Raw genomic sequence first — 16,405 nt, 5'->3', positions numbered from 1 at the left:
GAATATTGCGTGTAATATTTTTCCTTTGCCTCAGAAATGGGTAAACAAAATTTAAGAAGAAGAAAACTCCAGGGTGTGAACATCTTGATAAACATAGATGGACTCACATTAATTAATGCCACTGGACTGGAATCAAAATCTGTGCCTATTCTGGAAAGTAAAATTATTTGCACAAACAGGCATAGCAGGTCTCATTCAGTGAATAAACAGCCACTGATCTCCCTGTGCCTAACTGAACGTACTTTCTCTCTGCTCACTCGTTTACAACTGATTATTAGGCGGTGTGAGGGATTAGCTATAATCATGTATTGTTCACAATATTTCACACATTATTCATTTAAAACTATGTATTCTTTCTTTGGAGTTAAAAGTCAGTTGTCGACACTTGAAACTGAAGATACTTGTGGGGGGCTGGCAGGAGCCCCCAGCAGGGAGCATTATGCATATTCTATAACTCTGCTTCTGAAATCTGCACCAGGGCTTCTGCAATTTATGTTTCCCTTCAGCTCAACCAGGTGCCTTGTACCCAACAAAGGGCAATTCCTGAGAGTTAATTGTGCCTTGTTATTTCAGCAGGACTTAGGATAAAGGTGATTACCAGCTGTAGTTATTCAGTGACATTTCACTTCTCCTCTCTCAGACTCTCCTTTACAAAGCTTTCTGCCAGCAGCCCATGACACCTTCACCTCTACCACCCCAACACCCGTGGAATAACTTCTAATTGTCTGCCTTTCAAAGAAGTGAACTCCATAGCTGTCAACGTTTGCTGTACTAATTATTTGTACATTTGGAGTTAGCTGAAAGGGTCCGGAATCTTTCAAGATGATCTGTCTTTTTTGTTCACTTCCTCTTATTCTTGGCCCAGATGTGCTTAAGGAAAACCTGGCTGAATTTCCTCTCCTATTTGAGAACACCTAGGGATGAATCAGTGAAGACCACAGTTTTCTCCCTGGCCCCAACAGGCTATTCCTTTGAAGGGAATGTCATTCACAAAATGCTAATGTTTGTTAATTCTGCGTAGTGAATACACACCTGTTTGTTATATTATTCTTTGTCCTCTTCTGTATTTTTTAAAACATAGATTAAAATGAACATGTTATATGAAGCAATTCTTGGTGTTTTGCATCTTTGTGTCTCTGCTCATAGAAGTCCTCACAAAGACGAAGAGGGCTGCTATCAAGGTGGACAGAGGTCCTCTTGAGAATGTGGGTTCTCATTTGTATCCAACCCAAGTTCATGGCAAGGATCAGAATCATTGAAAATAATAGAATCTGGTCATGTAATTCTTTTTATACACAGAACTGGATTTTCCCTCCAAATTAATCCTTTACCAGCAGTGGATGGGCTGAAAACACAGACACTGAACAGTTAGCTCACTTCCATCTGGCATGGTCATGTGAACACTTTGGTTGGCTTGTTTTTTTAATGAAGTGATTTTTAATGAAGCAAGCTGTGAATTTAATGGATACCTTCAAACAGCTTCTTTGTATCTAAGCTTTAAGTAACAAAGCAACTGCCAAATTAGCCACCAAAACAAGAAACAAATTCAAGACTGGACGACTGCAGGATCAAGGACTGCTGGGGTGTGGTCATCAGACATGTCATCTCCACTGCTGGCACAACGTATGGTTCCACGAGTACACGTGGAGGCAGGTGGCCCGAGGGATGGCCTGCTCAGCGACCTTGTCAGAGGTCAAGAAAGTGCTCAGCTGACACTAAAGCATACTCAGGTGCAAGATGTTATAACTGTACTCTCACCACCGTACATGCTGGTACACTGTCTCTTAGAGGTTCATTTCCCTTGTGATTTTGAATCAATCATTTCAGCTCACTTATAATGTGGGCACAATGGGAAAGAGATCATTAGGTTTGGTCTATAATACCCTGAAAGGAAGATGAGGTGTTGGTAGAAAGAAATGCACAGGGTATTAGACAACTCTTTTAAAGGTGAGAGAAGTCACCCAGTCCTGGAACCTCAACTGTAAATGCAGGAAGGAATGTAAGATGGTGGAGGGCTGGGTGTGTGCAAGCAAAAGGCAAGGCCTGGGGAACAGAAGAAAGCATGTCCCACCCAAAGGCATTCAAATTCCTCAATAAAAGTACTGATCCAATACAATGCACTTATGACATGCTATGATACTGGTCCAACTAACTTACTCACGAGGCTGCGTTAATGGGTTAGAATGAACAAAGGGGCTTGTCTGCCTTCATATAAAGAATGGAGTGGGGTCCTCATGCCTATAAATCTTCTTGAAGCACTTTATATCCCTTATGACATAATTGCCTAATTACCCCAATGCCACAAGTGTTTGCTGATGAAAGTGAATACTCTGAAACCAAAACTCGTATTTTTACTTCAATGAATATTAAAAATCAAAACCAAAACAAACCAACTATAATAAGAGTCCAGCAATGTCCCCACCTAAGTCTCATGTGTGTACATATATGTGCATGTGTATATATATATATATATAATCTCTACATAATCTATCTGTATATATTAGGAGCTAAGTGAATTCTTGAATCTATTAAATAGCAAGTGCCAAGGTACAAAGTAGTTTCTTCATATCTGTTCAACTCTGCTTCCCATGGTATACCTGGAGATTACGCTGAATCCTGGGCACACTTTAAAACCATTGTCCTCCAGTGACTTCATAAAAAAGATTAATAAATAAACAAGTTTGAAAAAAAAAAAATCCTTAATCCTCATCTCCCTAGCTTTATATCCCATTATTCTGGGTAACTGCTATGTGTGAAAACATGCTCAGTTTCAATTTAGCTAAACCTCTGACTCACAGGGAACAGCTTTTAAATTGTTCATACAATTCTTAACAATCAACTGGTTGTGTGTAAAGGAAATAGGAATACGGAAACTTAATCACTTCCACTGTGAAAAATCACTGTGTCTCCCTGATCAGAGGAAAATCAGATCCTAGAAGGCCTTTCCTCCAGATTCCCACTATTTCCTGGCTGTTTCATTTAAATCACAACATTGTTGAGCTGATCTATAACTTCATGAGTTTTCCGGGCAAGGGTGGATGTTATGAATACATGTCTTAGGAAAGCCTAGTGGCAAACATTCCATTACTAGAAACTGACGTTATAAGCATGCCATTTGCTCGTCCTAAAATGGGCTTCCTTGGCAAACTGGTCAATCAGAAATGCATTAATGGCAAAAGGCTGTAGTCAAAGCACGTATTTCAGGGGAACAAGTCATGGTATTTTTATGTGTGTTACATTCGCTCTTCCTTTTTGCTATCTTTTTGCTATCTACAGTTTGAATGCTTTTCTTTCAAGCTTTGTGTGATTGGACTCAGACCTTATGAGATTTGCATTAGTTGGACTTTATCAGAAATTCATCCACATCTGACTAATACAGATGATTGCAATGTAGTGCTCTTGGGTTGAAACTAGGTCTTGTTATACTGGCTTACCTTGCACCAAGAAAATATGAATAATGATCCAGTAGAATGTAGTAAATAGATATCTACTAACCATAAAAGGATTCACCAATATTTAGGGTAAAAGAGACCAAAAGATTTAGACTGGCCATGTAGGTAGGTAGGTAAGGTAAGTAAAGTAGGTAGAGAGGTAAGTAGACACACACAGTCAACTCACTGAGGTCTAATTATACGTCATACAATATATCCAGTTCAAGTTTAGAATACACACTTTTTGAACAATAACTTTTAGTCTTAAATAGAGACCAAAAGATGTCATGGAGAGCTCTTTGCTCACCCTCTTTCACAGGGAAGCTCAGAGAAGTTGAACCAACCCACACAGATGGCCAGTGGCTAAGTGAGGAGTGCATGCCCAGTTTGGAGGTTCCAATGAAAATCAGCCCATTGATTTGCCATCATGAGTAGAAACTCACCCTTACGGGCAGAAAAAAGGACTTCACATAGCAGCCAGTGTATATACAACAGCCCTGGGTTCCTGCCCAGTTAAAAATGAACATCCAACTGTGGGCTGCAGAGATAAGAAAAGGAGTGAAGAAATGTCTTAGGAATGGTGGCATGAAGGGGGATGAACAGTTATGCAGAACGAAGGACTGAGAGGGTTTATTGACAACTGGAAGTCTGAGGTGTTAAAAGTAATTCCAACCAATGTTAGCGTTTAGATGCTGACAAATAAAATTTATAAATGACTTTTTAAACTGCCTCCTCGAGCAACAAGAGCAGTTATTGTCACATCGATTTTGACATTAAATGTTACGGAATTTCCTTGCTTTAATGAGAAGGCAGATCCAACTGGTAAACAAAGTAATGATTAAGCAATTAAAACAATAAAACTGAGAAATAAAGTAACACTACTCCTAATCCTTAACCCAAATAGGCAGGTTTCGCTGATTTGCTTAAAAAAAAGATGCATGTTTATCTTGAGGTGAAAGTATTGAGAAGAGATGCTCACTAGGAATAAACTGTCCTCTGATAAGAGGGGAAAAGTCAATTAGTAATGTCATTTGTTTAAAACTCTGCCTGCACCTGGTTCTCATTTGTTCTCCAGCTGAGAAACCAAAGACAACTTCTTTTTATTGCTTGTGGTCAAACAGCAAGTTCATTTTGCCATGGGATGATCAAACGGCCAGCCTCCTCCAGCTTGGGAAGGTTTGCCTTTCACTTTCAACTTGTTCAATCATCATTAACTCTGAAAATTGTCACATTCCATTTGTGCAATGAAAATTTCATCACTGGTGACCGTTTGGGTGAAGTTTTTGTAGGCAAGGCCCTAAATCTTGTAGAGCACCTCACACATTCTCAAGGTCATTTGCCTTGTTTCCTTGTTTAATGACAGTTGCCTAAGATCCAGGAATGAGTCTGTGACCTGACATCAGCAACTCTGAAGACCCCTGTGTGTGGGTACATGTTACCCTCTCTGAGACTGAGAGAGATCACTAGGTGATTTGCCACATGGATTTCATCTGAGAAAAATTAGGGTATATACATGCATGTGTGCACACACAGATACACACACACCCTACTTTGTTATACATTACGTGCATATACACTGGGATTTTTACCGGGGAAGCACTAGTTAAAAAGATTGCTGGATGAAGTCTATTTCAAAGCAGGGCTTCCTCACTCTGGGAAACCTGCTTCCCTGCAATATCAGACTGAGGAGGTTCTACAAAGTTTCCGAAAAGGAGAAATAAGCTTCTTTTTACTTTTGCCATTAGGCTTGAGAAATCTTCAACTCCTTTGTTTATTATTTAATTATATTTTCCCCTCTGCAGATAAGTTCTAAAATGTTAAATCCCAATGAATCTGGCACAAGACCAAATTCCCCACAGGCCCTTTCTGAATATGAATTTCTGAAAGTGGATGTCAAGTGGCAAGATGGCTAAATTAAAAGGTCACTAGATCCCGACTCTTAAGCAAAGCATGGAGTGTACTGGGGAAAGTCAAATAAGTTTTGTGCCATTTGCCAAGTAAGTCATAATAGCTAAAACAGGCCCCGGTTATAGGTCTTGATTTAATTTTCAAGGTCAAACCCAAGAGAATGTATATACAGAGCTACAGAGCTCTCTAGCATCTTAAGCCTGGGCACTAACGCACTTATTAAATAGTCCACAAGAAGCGCTTCTTGATTGCCAGCACTAGTTTTCATTCCAGGGCTTCACTGAGTTAGCTGTTGAAATAAGGAGGTTAGGAGCAGGTCTGAATCATAGACACAATGTCTTGGCTCCCTTTAGCTATCTCTGGCTCATAATATATTAAAATATTTACTGTTGCCAATATCCAACCTTTTTTTTTTTTTTTTTTTTTTTTTTGAGGTGGAGTATTGCTCTGTCACCCAAGCTGGAGTGCAGTGGCGTGATCTGGGCTCACTGCAAGCCCCACCACCCGGGTTCATGTCATTCGCCTGCCTCAGCCTCCTGAGTAGCTGGGACTACAGGCACCCACCACCATGCCTGGCTAAGTTTTTTGTATTTTTAGTAGAGACAGAGTTTCACCATGTTAGCCAGGATGGTCTTGATCTCCTGACCTCATGATCTGCCTGCCTCAGCCTCCCAAAGTGGTGGGATTACAGGCATGAGCCACCGCACCTGGCCAAGAGTTCAATAATATTAGGTTACTGGCTGAAGGAAGTTTGTGTGTAATTTCCCAAGTGAGATATTTTTATTCAAACACTTGCATATGTGCCCTGTATTCTTTTAAGTGTTTTATAATATTAATTCCTTTAATCCTTATAGTAATTCCAAGAGGTAAAGTAACAAACCCGAGATCACAGAACCCAGGACGTCTACATCTATATCCATTAAACTATAGAGCTATACTTTTTCATGAAGACTTCTCAGGATATGCAACCCAAATGCCCATTTATCTGCTGCTTCAAGTTGGGCAGATGGTGTGCAAAGACAAAGATGTTTGATCTGTTTGTTCCATTTCACAGGGATTGAAAAACGGAGATCAAGTCTCTAAATTGGCTGTTTCCCCTTATACTGATTTCTTCTACTTTCCTTCTACTGATGGATCCCAAGTGAGCTAGCAAGCTCTCCCTTCTCTGTGTCTGTCTACATCTCTCTTTCTCAGACACACACAAACACACACACACACACACACACACACATGCACACACCCTCACATAGCTATTACCGTGCTTCAGTAAAGCTGTAAAGCTATACAGGGCTTGTGATCTAGGCATAAAAACAGACATCATTTGCTCATTAGAGATAAGTTTTCAGGACGTGCCCCACTTACTGACCTCCACTAACGGCCTGGGTTTGCGCTCGACTGCAAACCTGAAGTGGCAGAGTTCACAGTAGCTGGTGTTTGAGGATGACAGCCAGTGCTCCAGGCAGCTCCGATGAATTGTCCCCAAGGTCCCTGTACATTCACATGGAGAGAGCAAGTCCTCTTGGCTGCTGCCCTCATGGCAGATCCTGCACATCGGCCGGTCATTGAAGGGGCTGCAAGAGAAGGAGGGGCACCTGCTGGTCACAGGGCTGGAAACCTCCACCAAGTGGATGGCTCTCTAGCTCTTGTCCTTTGGGCCCTCTGCAGAGGCAGCTGTTTTAGGACCTCTTAGATCTACACTTGACCTTGGCAGTGGGGCAAATAGTTCTGGGCACTCTAGAGCACTTGGGTCATATACTTGTGACAACACAAAGAAATAGAGGATTGTCAATATCAAAGTAGCTGGGTGTGGCCCAGGATCAAAAGTGAGTGAAAACAAGCAATGGATATTTTTGCCTTGAATATAGATGTAGTTCAGGTCAACTACTAATCCAAAAATCAGAATCACCCTTCATCATTAAGAAGAAAAATTGTTTGAAATGACAAGTGGAATCTTTTGGACGAAACCAGGACACGTTTGTATACCCTGAGGTTCTTTTCATTTCTCTTTTCAATAGGGTGGGAAAATGAGAGGAGGGAAGTTAGTCAGCAACCAACCCTGCAGCCACTACACAGAACTGCAGTCTGAGCCACAGCACAAAGCTGGGTGGTGGATTGTCCTTTGAGCTTTCACAGGATGCTCTATGGGATGCCAAAGATACCAAACTGAAAGCTAGTAATGAGTATGTCCTACTGAGGTAGCCTCAGTCTAGAGTTCTGCCTTTAATCTGGAAAAACCACTCCTACACATTTCATGAAGGCAGCTTAGTGTAGTTAGTGGTTCATGGTGCAGGGCTGGGTGGCTGGGTTGAAACCTTAACTCTGCTGTCTATCACCTGGATAACTTTGGGCAAGTAACTTCATCTCCCCATATTTTAGTCTCCTTATCTCTAAAATGGAAACAAAAATGGTGCCTTCCTCTTATGGTGACAGTGAGCATGTGAAAAGATAGCCCAGATTGGAAACTTAGAATAGGGACCAGCACACAGCAAATTCTTAGTTAATGCTAGCTACTGTCTCTCAAGGAAAATCTCGGGCCAGAGAAAATCAAATAACTTGGCCCTCATCATGTAAGTCAGTGGCCAATGGAAAGATCACACTAAGATGGCCTCATTTCTTGGGAGGTATCCTGCCCTGGGAGAGGACCATGCCTCTCTGATGAATGTCTTATGTTGCTTCTGCTGTTCTTCATTGGGCAATAGATTTTAAAATGTGTCCTCATGACATGTGACAATCCTAGGACCAGCCTCTTTACCTGCCCTCCCTTACCTTTCTGTATGCCCCCCAAAGATGACAGTGACCCAGGCACATGCCCCTTCATCCTCCTGAACACTATCTTTGGTCCAAATGGAAACAGCCACGGAAGAACTGCTATTTCCCAAAGGCCTTTCCGAGAATGATCCTGGTAATGAGTGAAGGCCAAAAGGAGATTGAAAAAGGAAAGGATCTTCCTCCCACTAGCCTGAAAGGCCTACTTGTGCCCAGGAGTGGGAAAAGAAAGTTGACAGGTTTTTTTAAACTCATGATTCTGGGCTTCCTTCATTTACATTGAGCCTATACAACTCTGAAACCTGGTTTACAGTACCGCATGGTGGGAGAGCAGGTAAAAATACCTGACAGGCAGACAGACAGACAGACACACACACACACAAACGGAGGCTCACAGGTCTCAGCCACGTCAACCATAGCCTGCTCTTCCTGGTCAAGTGAGCTGTTTAATGCCTGCAAGGGTGAGTGGGGCACATCAGTCACCCAGTCTCAGTTCACAGAGGACCAAAGATAGTCACTGCCTCATCCTGAGTCCTAACCAATTGTTAAAAGTTCTCCAAGAGTCAGAAAATTACATATTAAATGTTTTTCTATTTTTTCCTTTGCACTAGCAGCACAGATTTTAAATGGAGGGCATATGGGCAATGTTCACAACATGCATCAGAGTGTGATTCCATGTCTGGGGGCCACCATGCCCAGGGTGGGATGCCACTGGTAGTCCTGCTGCGGGCACATGGATCTGTGGGCCTGTGTCTACACCAGAGGGGTTGACTGATCACTCAGACAGAGGTAAGAGAATAAGGTGTGAATGACTGGTCCTATGTTAGAGGTCAGAAGTGTCAGCACTGACACTAGGGGGCAAGTTTAATGTTGACCCACCTTCTAAGTGCATAGGTTAGAAGTCCCACTTACCCATTCTGAGAAAAAGCTGGAGAAGCCAAGGAATTCCTATTAGCCTGGAAGCCCATAGCTCCCTATCCAACAAGAGCACAAGAGGAGACAAAGTGCTGGTCAGCATAAGTGGTCTCCAAGCTGCTCAGAGCCTGCTCTCTGGCTTTAGTTCATCACTTGGGAAAGCTGAGGAGGTTTTCACAATAGCACTTCATAGGGCAGAGTGTGTGTGAAGGGTCAGGGATGGGGGACCATTGAGACTGAAGGAGGGGACAGCAGAAGAGACTTCCAAGTGATGAGAAGAGACATGCCCAGGAAGTAGCCCTGGACAGTGCTTCCATCAGGCAATGCCAGTCCACATGCACACCAAGAATGTCACTTCAAAAGTCTTGCCCACAAATCCAATCACTTTGACTCAGTCGCCTGAAATCAGATACCTTCTTAATCCTGTTCCAATAGGATTACCTTTGTTGCCTACTGGAGACAACAAGAGAGCAATTACATAACAATGTCAAAATAACAACCCCATATCTTGGGGGCTCCTTCCCCTCCTGGCTCTTTGTAAGTATGACTTTAAGGGGAAATCTCAGTAAGGTGAATTTTAGCTTTATATTCTATTGCTATAGAAACGGCAATGACAGAACTCGTGTAGTCTTTTTTTTTTTCCCAGCACCTCCTCTCACCTGACACAAAGACCTGAGCACTAATTACATTCCCGTTAGCATTTTCCATCTGACAAAGAGTTCTCTGGATCAATTACAGATTCATTTATTTTAATTGTGGTACTACCTCTGGGTGGCAAGAGTCCGCACTACTGTTGACAGCAGCTGCCCGTCCTTGGCTGAAACTTGCATGACATACTGCGGCTGCCCATTCACTAGGCTGCCACAATCCTCCACCGTCTTCACCACGGGCGCAGCTGAGCTGGTGCAGTCTGGCAGGACTTCGGGCAGGTGACTGCAGCGGCTGGTTGTCATGGTAACAGACAGCAATTACTCTGCTAATGGCTTCCACATTCATACAGGATTTCCATCTAAGAGAGATCAGAAAACAGGTTACTGGGGCAGGGTGGTTAACAGAAAATGGAGAATTATGGGCCACCAACATCATCATCATGTCATTATTTAATATAAATAACAGGGGTAGCCTAGATGTGGCACATTATCTTGTTACCATTTAATACAAGTGTGCACACACATACACACACACCCACAGAGCCCACAGGAAACAGTGGATATGGTATGAACAAGACAGCAAGCATGTTGGCATATATAAACATTTAGGAGCCCTGCTTTCCACGAGGGGACAGAATGATGATTCTGAGGCCCAGATCTGAAGAGAAGATAAGCAGTTCCCTGCTGTGTTGCCAGAGAAGCAATAAGTCTTTGTTGACACTCTCTAAGTTACTAAAATCATTACTAAAAACATTCACAACTATTTTTTCTGGTAAGCAATTTATTCTCCATGCAGTTTCATTCTGAGATACTAAGATTGAAAAGACAGAGAAAGAAGGAAGAAAAATAAAAATGAATTTGGCCAAGTATTAATAGCATGTTCTAGGACAATATTTGCCAAACATGAATCACTCAATGACTGTACTACTTTTCGACTTTTGTCATATCTGTTGCATAATAAAATTTTCTACTCAATACATCTTGAAATTAACTTCCTTTAAAAATGGAACCTATTTTAGCTTTGTCTTCCAGTTATTCATGAAATGAGTTTAATGAGCTTTTATTTTCTAATGAACGTGACAATAAATACATTAGCACGATGTCTTGTTTGTGTACTACCTAAAATGCAGACGTACATGTATCATTATAGAGAAACACATAGGAGAACGTAAGAAAGTAATGAACGAGATCTCTATCACCAATTAAACATAATCCATTACTAATAAGGGCCTTACCTCCTAGGCACATGGTTTATCATATAAACCTCAAGGAATTCTGCTCCCCATCTGTGTGGTGCAGGCTTAGGTCATGACTTCAAGTTCAAAGCAGTCAGACCCACTTGAGTGAGGAACCCCACTGGATTCAATAATAGGTTTGCATGTGACACATAAGAAATAGAGGTTTTTACAGAAACTTGAAGGAAGAATTCTGTCCAAAGGTGAGATAACACAGTTTCATGGCTAGGAGTGCTAGCCTGCTCACCTCAAGCTCCTGGGCTCGACATGGCCTGGGCTCAGGAGACAACAGCAGGATTAGTTGATGGACTGAGCTCACATCAATAACCCATTTAGGTGGTCGAGGCTCAGACTTAAATAAATGAAATATCTTGTCATTTGCACAACCCCAAACCCCAAGAGGATTCCTGTAATTCCGCAAGGGGTTGTTTTCTCCCAGATATTTGTCTCTACTTCTTACATTTTCCTTGATCCCTGTGGTTCTGGAAAACAGGATCTTCCCAACTTCAGAACAATGTGCATCAACTGTATGTTCTCAGGGCAAGAATGCAGTGTTTCCTGATGAAACTGACAGTTTCCCTCCTGACGAGCACATGTCAAGCAGGCTCAACTGTCCAAAACAATCGGACGTGACCATCATCCCTTCCTTGCTGCCGAGGTGTCTGCCTGGCCTTGCACCAGCAGCCTCCCTTTCCCACCCTCATTGGCTGCCTGGAGTCCTCTCACGATCTGCGTCTGCCCTTGCCCAGCAACCCTTCTGAACCCACAGTGGGGAGATGGCTGTGGACTTCAGTCCTTGTCTGAGACCTGATGTGGGGGCACAGGCAGGGGCTGCCCCACTCATGCCATTTTCATGAGCAGCAATACTGAATATTCAGCACAGTCCGTTAGTTGGTATAGGCTATAGTTTTGCTTCTTAAATAGGATTTTTTGCTTTTTTTTAAAAAAATCACAGTGCAATTAGTATACGGTATGTTATAAAAACTATGGAAGAACACAAAGAAGACAGTAAAAGTCACTCATAATCCCACCATTCGGATAACCCCAGTAAAGTTTTTGGGTAGATATCTTTTTATATTTTTGAAAGCGTTGGCAGGGTGGAGTTGATTTGTGACTGGGGCCAGACAGTTGTTTCATTTTGTTTTTAAAAACTGAGTTATGGTAGCTTTCAGACCGAAAAACAAACAGATGTTAAAAGACCATCCACTTCTAAAACTGTGCATAACTCCTCTCCTCTGGCCTGCCCTTACAAAACTCCATTGACATAATTTTAAATTCTCATAATGCTTCACAGTCACAAAGTGTAACTTCCTGGCACAACTCTCTTGCTTCACAAGGCAGCCATAGATTAAGAGCCAGGGGTGTGTTGGCAGGAAAAGCAGACACAGTGACCTTCTTGCCGCATGGAATCATTATGTCTAGAAGAACTCTGAGAGTCTATTTTTGGGTTTTGCATAACTCCAGCTCAGAGGGCCAAATACTCCCTCCCTATACTTGATGGAACTGGAAGACGGTAAGGAGGGGGTGCACAGAGTAAATAATGGGACCCAGGGCTGCCAGTAGTTAAGCTACCCTTAGTGAATTGCCTGTCACCCAGGCACATAATAGCCCCAAGTTCACACACTTGTAACCTAGATTAAGTCCTCGTCAAAGGAAGTAGTTCTAAATGTGTGACCTAAATCCACAATAAAATGCCCTTAAAAATATTCTAGAAGCAGAGCTTCCCTTAAATTCATTTTATATATGTAATTTCACTTCTGGATGATTTCATTTCTTCTTTCAAAGGTAAAAGGGATATCATCCACCACCTGATCAGTTTATTCCATTCATAGTGGGTGCTGGGCACTGAGTTTGGCATAAAAGAACAAAAGGAACCTCACCTTGCCTTCTTCTACAAGCAAGCCCTGGCTCTTTCTCTTGTGCCATATCTGCAGAACCCTGCATTCAAGATCCTCTAAGCCCTAGTTCAATTTAGGACCTAACTAAAATGATAGTGCAGTTCAGCATTCCCTGAAAAATATACCAGCATGTCTTATGTATACCACACATCAGAATAATCTTAAGATTCTAAGACTGGCATGCCAGCAATGAGTCCCATCAGCCCTGAAAGACCGTGGACTTGAATTAAAAATGGGGTAAGAGGGATTACACAGAGCATTAGCATTCTTGATCATGGTGGGGATGGCTGAGTTGGTTCTAATCTCAGAAGAGTGGATCTAATCACCTACTCAGATGGAGGAGGAAGAAAGGAAGCACACTCTGCCCTGATCTCAGTGAAAGGGAAGCCCAGAGGCCTAGATGCAGCATGGGGCAGTCAGAAGTGGGCCTCACAAGCTGCATGCACCAATTGGCATGCATATGTTGCACCTGGGGCAGTGACAAATGGCCCACTGCATTTTCCTGTTTAGTTCAGAGCCACCTGGGAAAACAGCAGGCTGTTGCCGAGGATGCTAGAAAGAGCTGAGCTGTTGGTTTGCAGTCGAGCACTGGTCTTCTACTGAGCTTTCTGCAAAATTTCAAGCACTATCTGACTGCTTTCTTATCAATGCCAGTGCCCTGCTCTTGTGGTAAAGTACTTCCCAGTCTACCCAAGAATTCTCTCTGGGAGGGAGTGGTGTATGTGTAAACTTAAAACATCAAATGGCACTGGTGGGATGGGTCATTTGCTGGCCAGGCTTGACACCTTGCATAATTTCTTTCTCAGGCTGAGAATAAAACATGATTTGGCACTGGCCAAACTCAGCTGCACACAGTGGGAGGAGCAGGAGTAGGTGGATGAGAGGGAGACAGTGAAAACAGAGCGGGTAGGCAAATAAATGAAAGTCTGATTAGGGAATTGCTAAAATAAAAAGCCTTGTCTGTTAAACTGTGACCCCTGAAAAGGACAGGATACAGGTTTCACAAAAGCAGGAGACCTAACCAGGTGGCAGTGATTAATTGCTGCATTTCTGAATAGGTTGCCACTGGTAAGTGATTTCCATGGGAACATGGCTGGCATTATGAGGATGCGGCCACAGGTCATAGGGGAAGGGAAGGAAAGCAGGCTCTGCGCACCTCAGCAGCCCCAAACCTCCAGGAGAATCATGAGTTAGGGAAAAAGCTCTGTTGTTGGAGGCACAACATCAAAGCCTACACTCTGACTTTCTACTCACCAAAGCAAATCACTCAGCCTCTCAGACTTTTCCTGAGATTTCTTGAATATTTGAAATTAGGGTACTAACATATCCTGAGCCACCTCATCTGGTTGTTTGTGAGGTGTAAAACAAGATAATACATATGAATTCACTTTGTAAGTAGGAACAAGCCATGTACAGAGAAGTCTGAACTCTATTATTATGTTAACCTTCATTTCTGCTCTTTTTCTAGCCTGGGATATATTTCATTTCTGTCTTTTAAAACTGTCTTTCTTCACGTCTGGTCAACCTCTGATGTACCTTTTGCATCACACCTGAACTCTGACATTGACCATGCCATCTCTCTTGGCTAGGGAGAACAGAGGGAGCCTCATCCTTGCATGCCCACTTCTCATTTTCTTTGGCCCTATTACCTTCAGATCTGGAAGACAGGTTTCATTCTTCTATGAAAATGCTTAACAAAGATATATGACAGGTGATGGGACGATCTGTGCAGCAAACCACCATGGCACACATTTACCTATGTAATAAACATGCACATCCTGCACATGTACCCCCGAACTTAAAATAAAAGTTGAAAAAAGAAAAACAAAGATATATGAGGAAAACCTGCTATGATGTTGGAGATACGTGGGTCTATTTGTTAGAGCAGCTACCATTATCTTAACCTTAACTAATCTAGCATGTGATAAATACACTAGAAAATAAAACACAGGCCAATTCCAAGGCCCTTTTCAGGCCTACTTGCATCAGAACTACATTTTCAGTGCCAAGTCAACATTAGTCTCTTAGATGGAGGTCAAGAAGTAGGAGAAATCTGTTATATTGGCACCTCTGTTTAGGTAGGAAAATGACTCAGAAGGTTTAAAGGTGAAAATGAGAGCAGGAGAATGTGAGTGCTGGCTGGCACTGACGTGGTCATGTGAGCTGCCTGGACAGTGGTCTAAGCAGGCCCTAACTTGGAGGCAGTCTGGAGCAAGTCCAGACCTCCACATTCAACCTTCATACCCAATTCCAGAGATTTCAAGAAGTAATAACATACTATAGAAATGATCCCCAAAAGTAATGAGTTTAGTAACAGGAATAAAGTTTCAGTCCAGCAAGATGAATAATCTCTAGAGATCTGCTATACCTAGAGTCAGAAATAACATATTGGACACTTAAAACTTTGTTAAGAGGGTACATCTCATGTTAAGTGTTCTTACTGCAATAAAATACAACTTTTGAAAAGAAGAAGAGGTAGGCTCCTCAGGTCTCAATATGTCCTGGAAGGATCCTGTGTTACCTCTACAACCACAGTTGGCTGACAAAGCAAATCAAAGAAGCAAATTCATTTATTCTTCCTTCCATCCATTCACTATTTTTTTTTTGAGAACTTATTAGGTATTCCTAGGAAGTTTCTGGTGGTGCAGGGTCCAGCCATCTCAAATCCTACTTTACATTTCCCAAGGAAATGTGGAGGCCACCAAATAGTCTGGAGAAGTCCCCAGATCTTCACTGGGGTGGCAGAGCCATGAGGACCTAGCACTTTTCCACAATCAATTGTGTCCTTGCTCATTCCGGGGAAAGCACCCGAAGCCCTAAGTCTGGGGACCGACACTGCACAACTGAGAATGGCTAGATGTTTTTCTGCTCCCACAGAGTTCTGCGTCATTAATGCTGGTCCAGGATCCATAAGTCTGACCTTAGTTTTACATGAGTGAATCTGCCTCAGAAAGGATTTTTAAATGTCCTCTGTGAGAGGTTGCATACGTAGGGAGCACAGCCTTCTCTAATGAGACTAATGAATGGACAATACAAGGCGGTCAGTGACTGAAATGGGGAAAAAAATAGCAATAATGGTCTGTCCAGGAACTTTCCTCTGTGAGTTAGATTCTTACACTTTGAATTCTAAGAACAGTCTCTGAGAATAGGGATGCTGCTCTTTGATAGAACATTCCCCTGGCTTTTCAGGCATGTTATAACCAGACAGTGCACTGCATGGCTGATGAACTGACTTAAGAGTATCTTGAATGTTCAGAGAAAATGAGGGAAGGTAGGAAATCACACAGTGACCTTCCTTTCCAATGAAAATAGGGCAAATGACTAATTTCAAAACCATTAACATGGAAAAGCGGCATATTTCTTCTGAGAACAGGACACAAAGGCTCTCCAAGGAGATTGCTGGGACATGATTACCAGCAACATTTAAGTTTTCAAAAACGCGCCAAGGAGGCTATTCACTAAGAATGTGTAGCAGCAAAGTAGCTGCTTCATTAAACTTAAATAGCCACGGCAGGGCTGTGCTTACAGACTGCGCTACCAAATTATACATTTCTTTTCTGGATGCTTCACTGACCTCATTATGTGGAGCACAGAATTTGTCA

At 42.3% G+C, this 16,405-nt stretch overlaps 1 protein-coding gene across 1 annotated transcript in view; it reads right to left on the bottom strand.

Annotated features, from left to right (window-relative positions):
- MARCHF3 (membrane associated ring-CH-type finger 3) overlaps positions 1 to 16,405 on the bottom strand; it is a 151,500-nt gene that overhangs the window by 27,449 nt on the left and 107,646 nt on the right. Inside the window, exons 2-3 of the mRNA XM_023197003.2 lie at positions 9,786 to 10,029; positions 6,706 to 6,910 (exon numbers count right to left, since the gene is read on the bottom strand). Coding sequence (XP_023052771.1) covers positions 6,706 to 6,910; positions 9,786 to 9,973 — 393 coding nt within the window. The 5' untranslated portion in view covers positions 9,974 to 10,029. The remainder of the gene's footprint in view (positions 1 to 6,705; positions 6,911 to 9,785; positions 10,030 to 16,405) is intronic.

This window comes from Piliocolobus tephrosceles, chromosome 4 (genome assembly GCF_002776525.5).
Source record: "Piliocolobus tephrosceles isolate RC106 chromosome 4, ASM277652v3, whole genome shotgun sequence".
Taxonomy (NCBI): domain Eukaryota; kingdom Metazoa; phylum Chordata; class Mammalia; order Primates; family Cercopithecidae; genus Piliocolobus; species Piliocolobus tephrosceles.
Note: the sequence above shows the minus strand (reverse complement) of the source record. Positions and strands in the feature narration are given on the sequence as shown.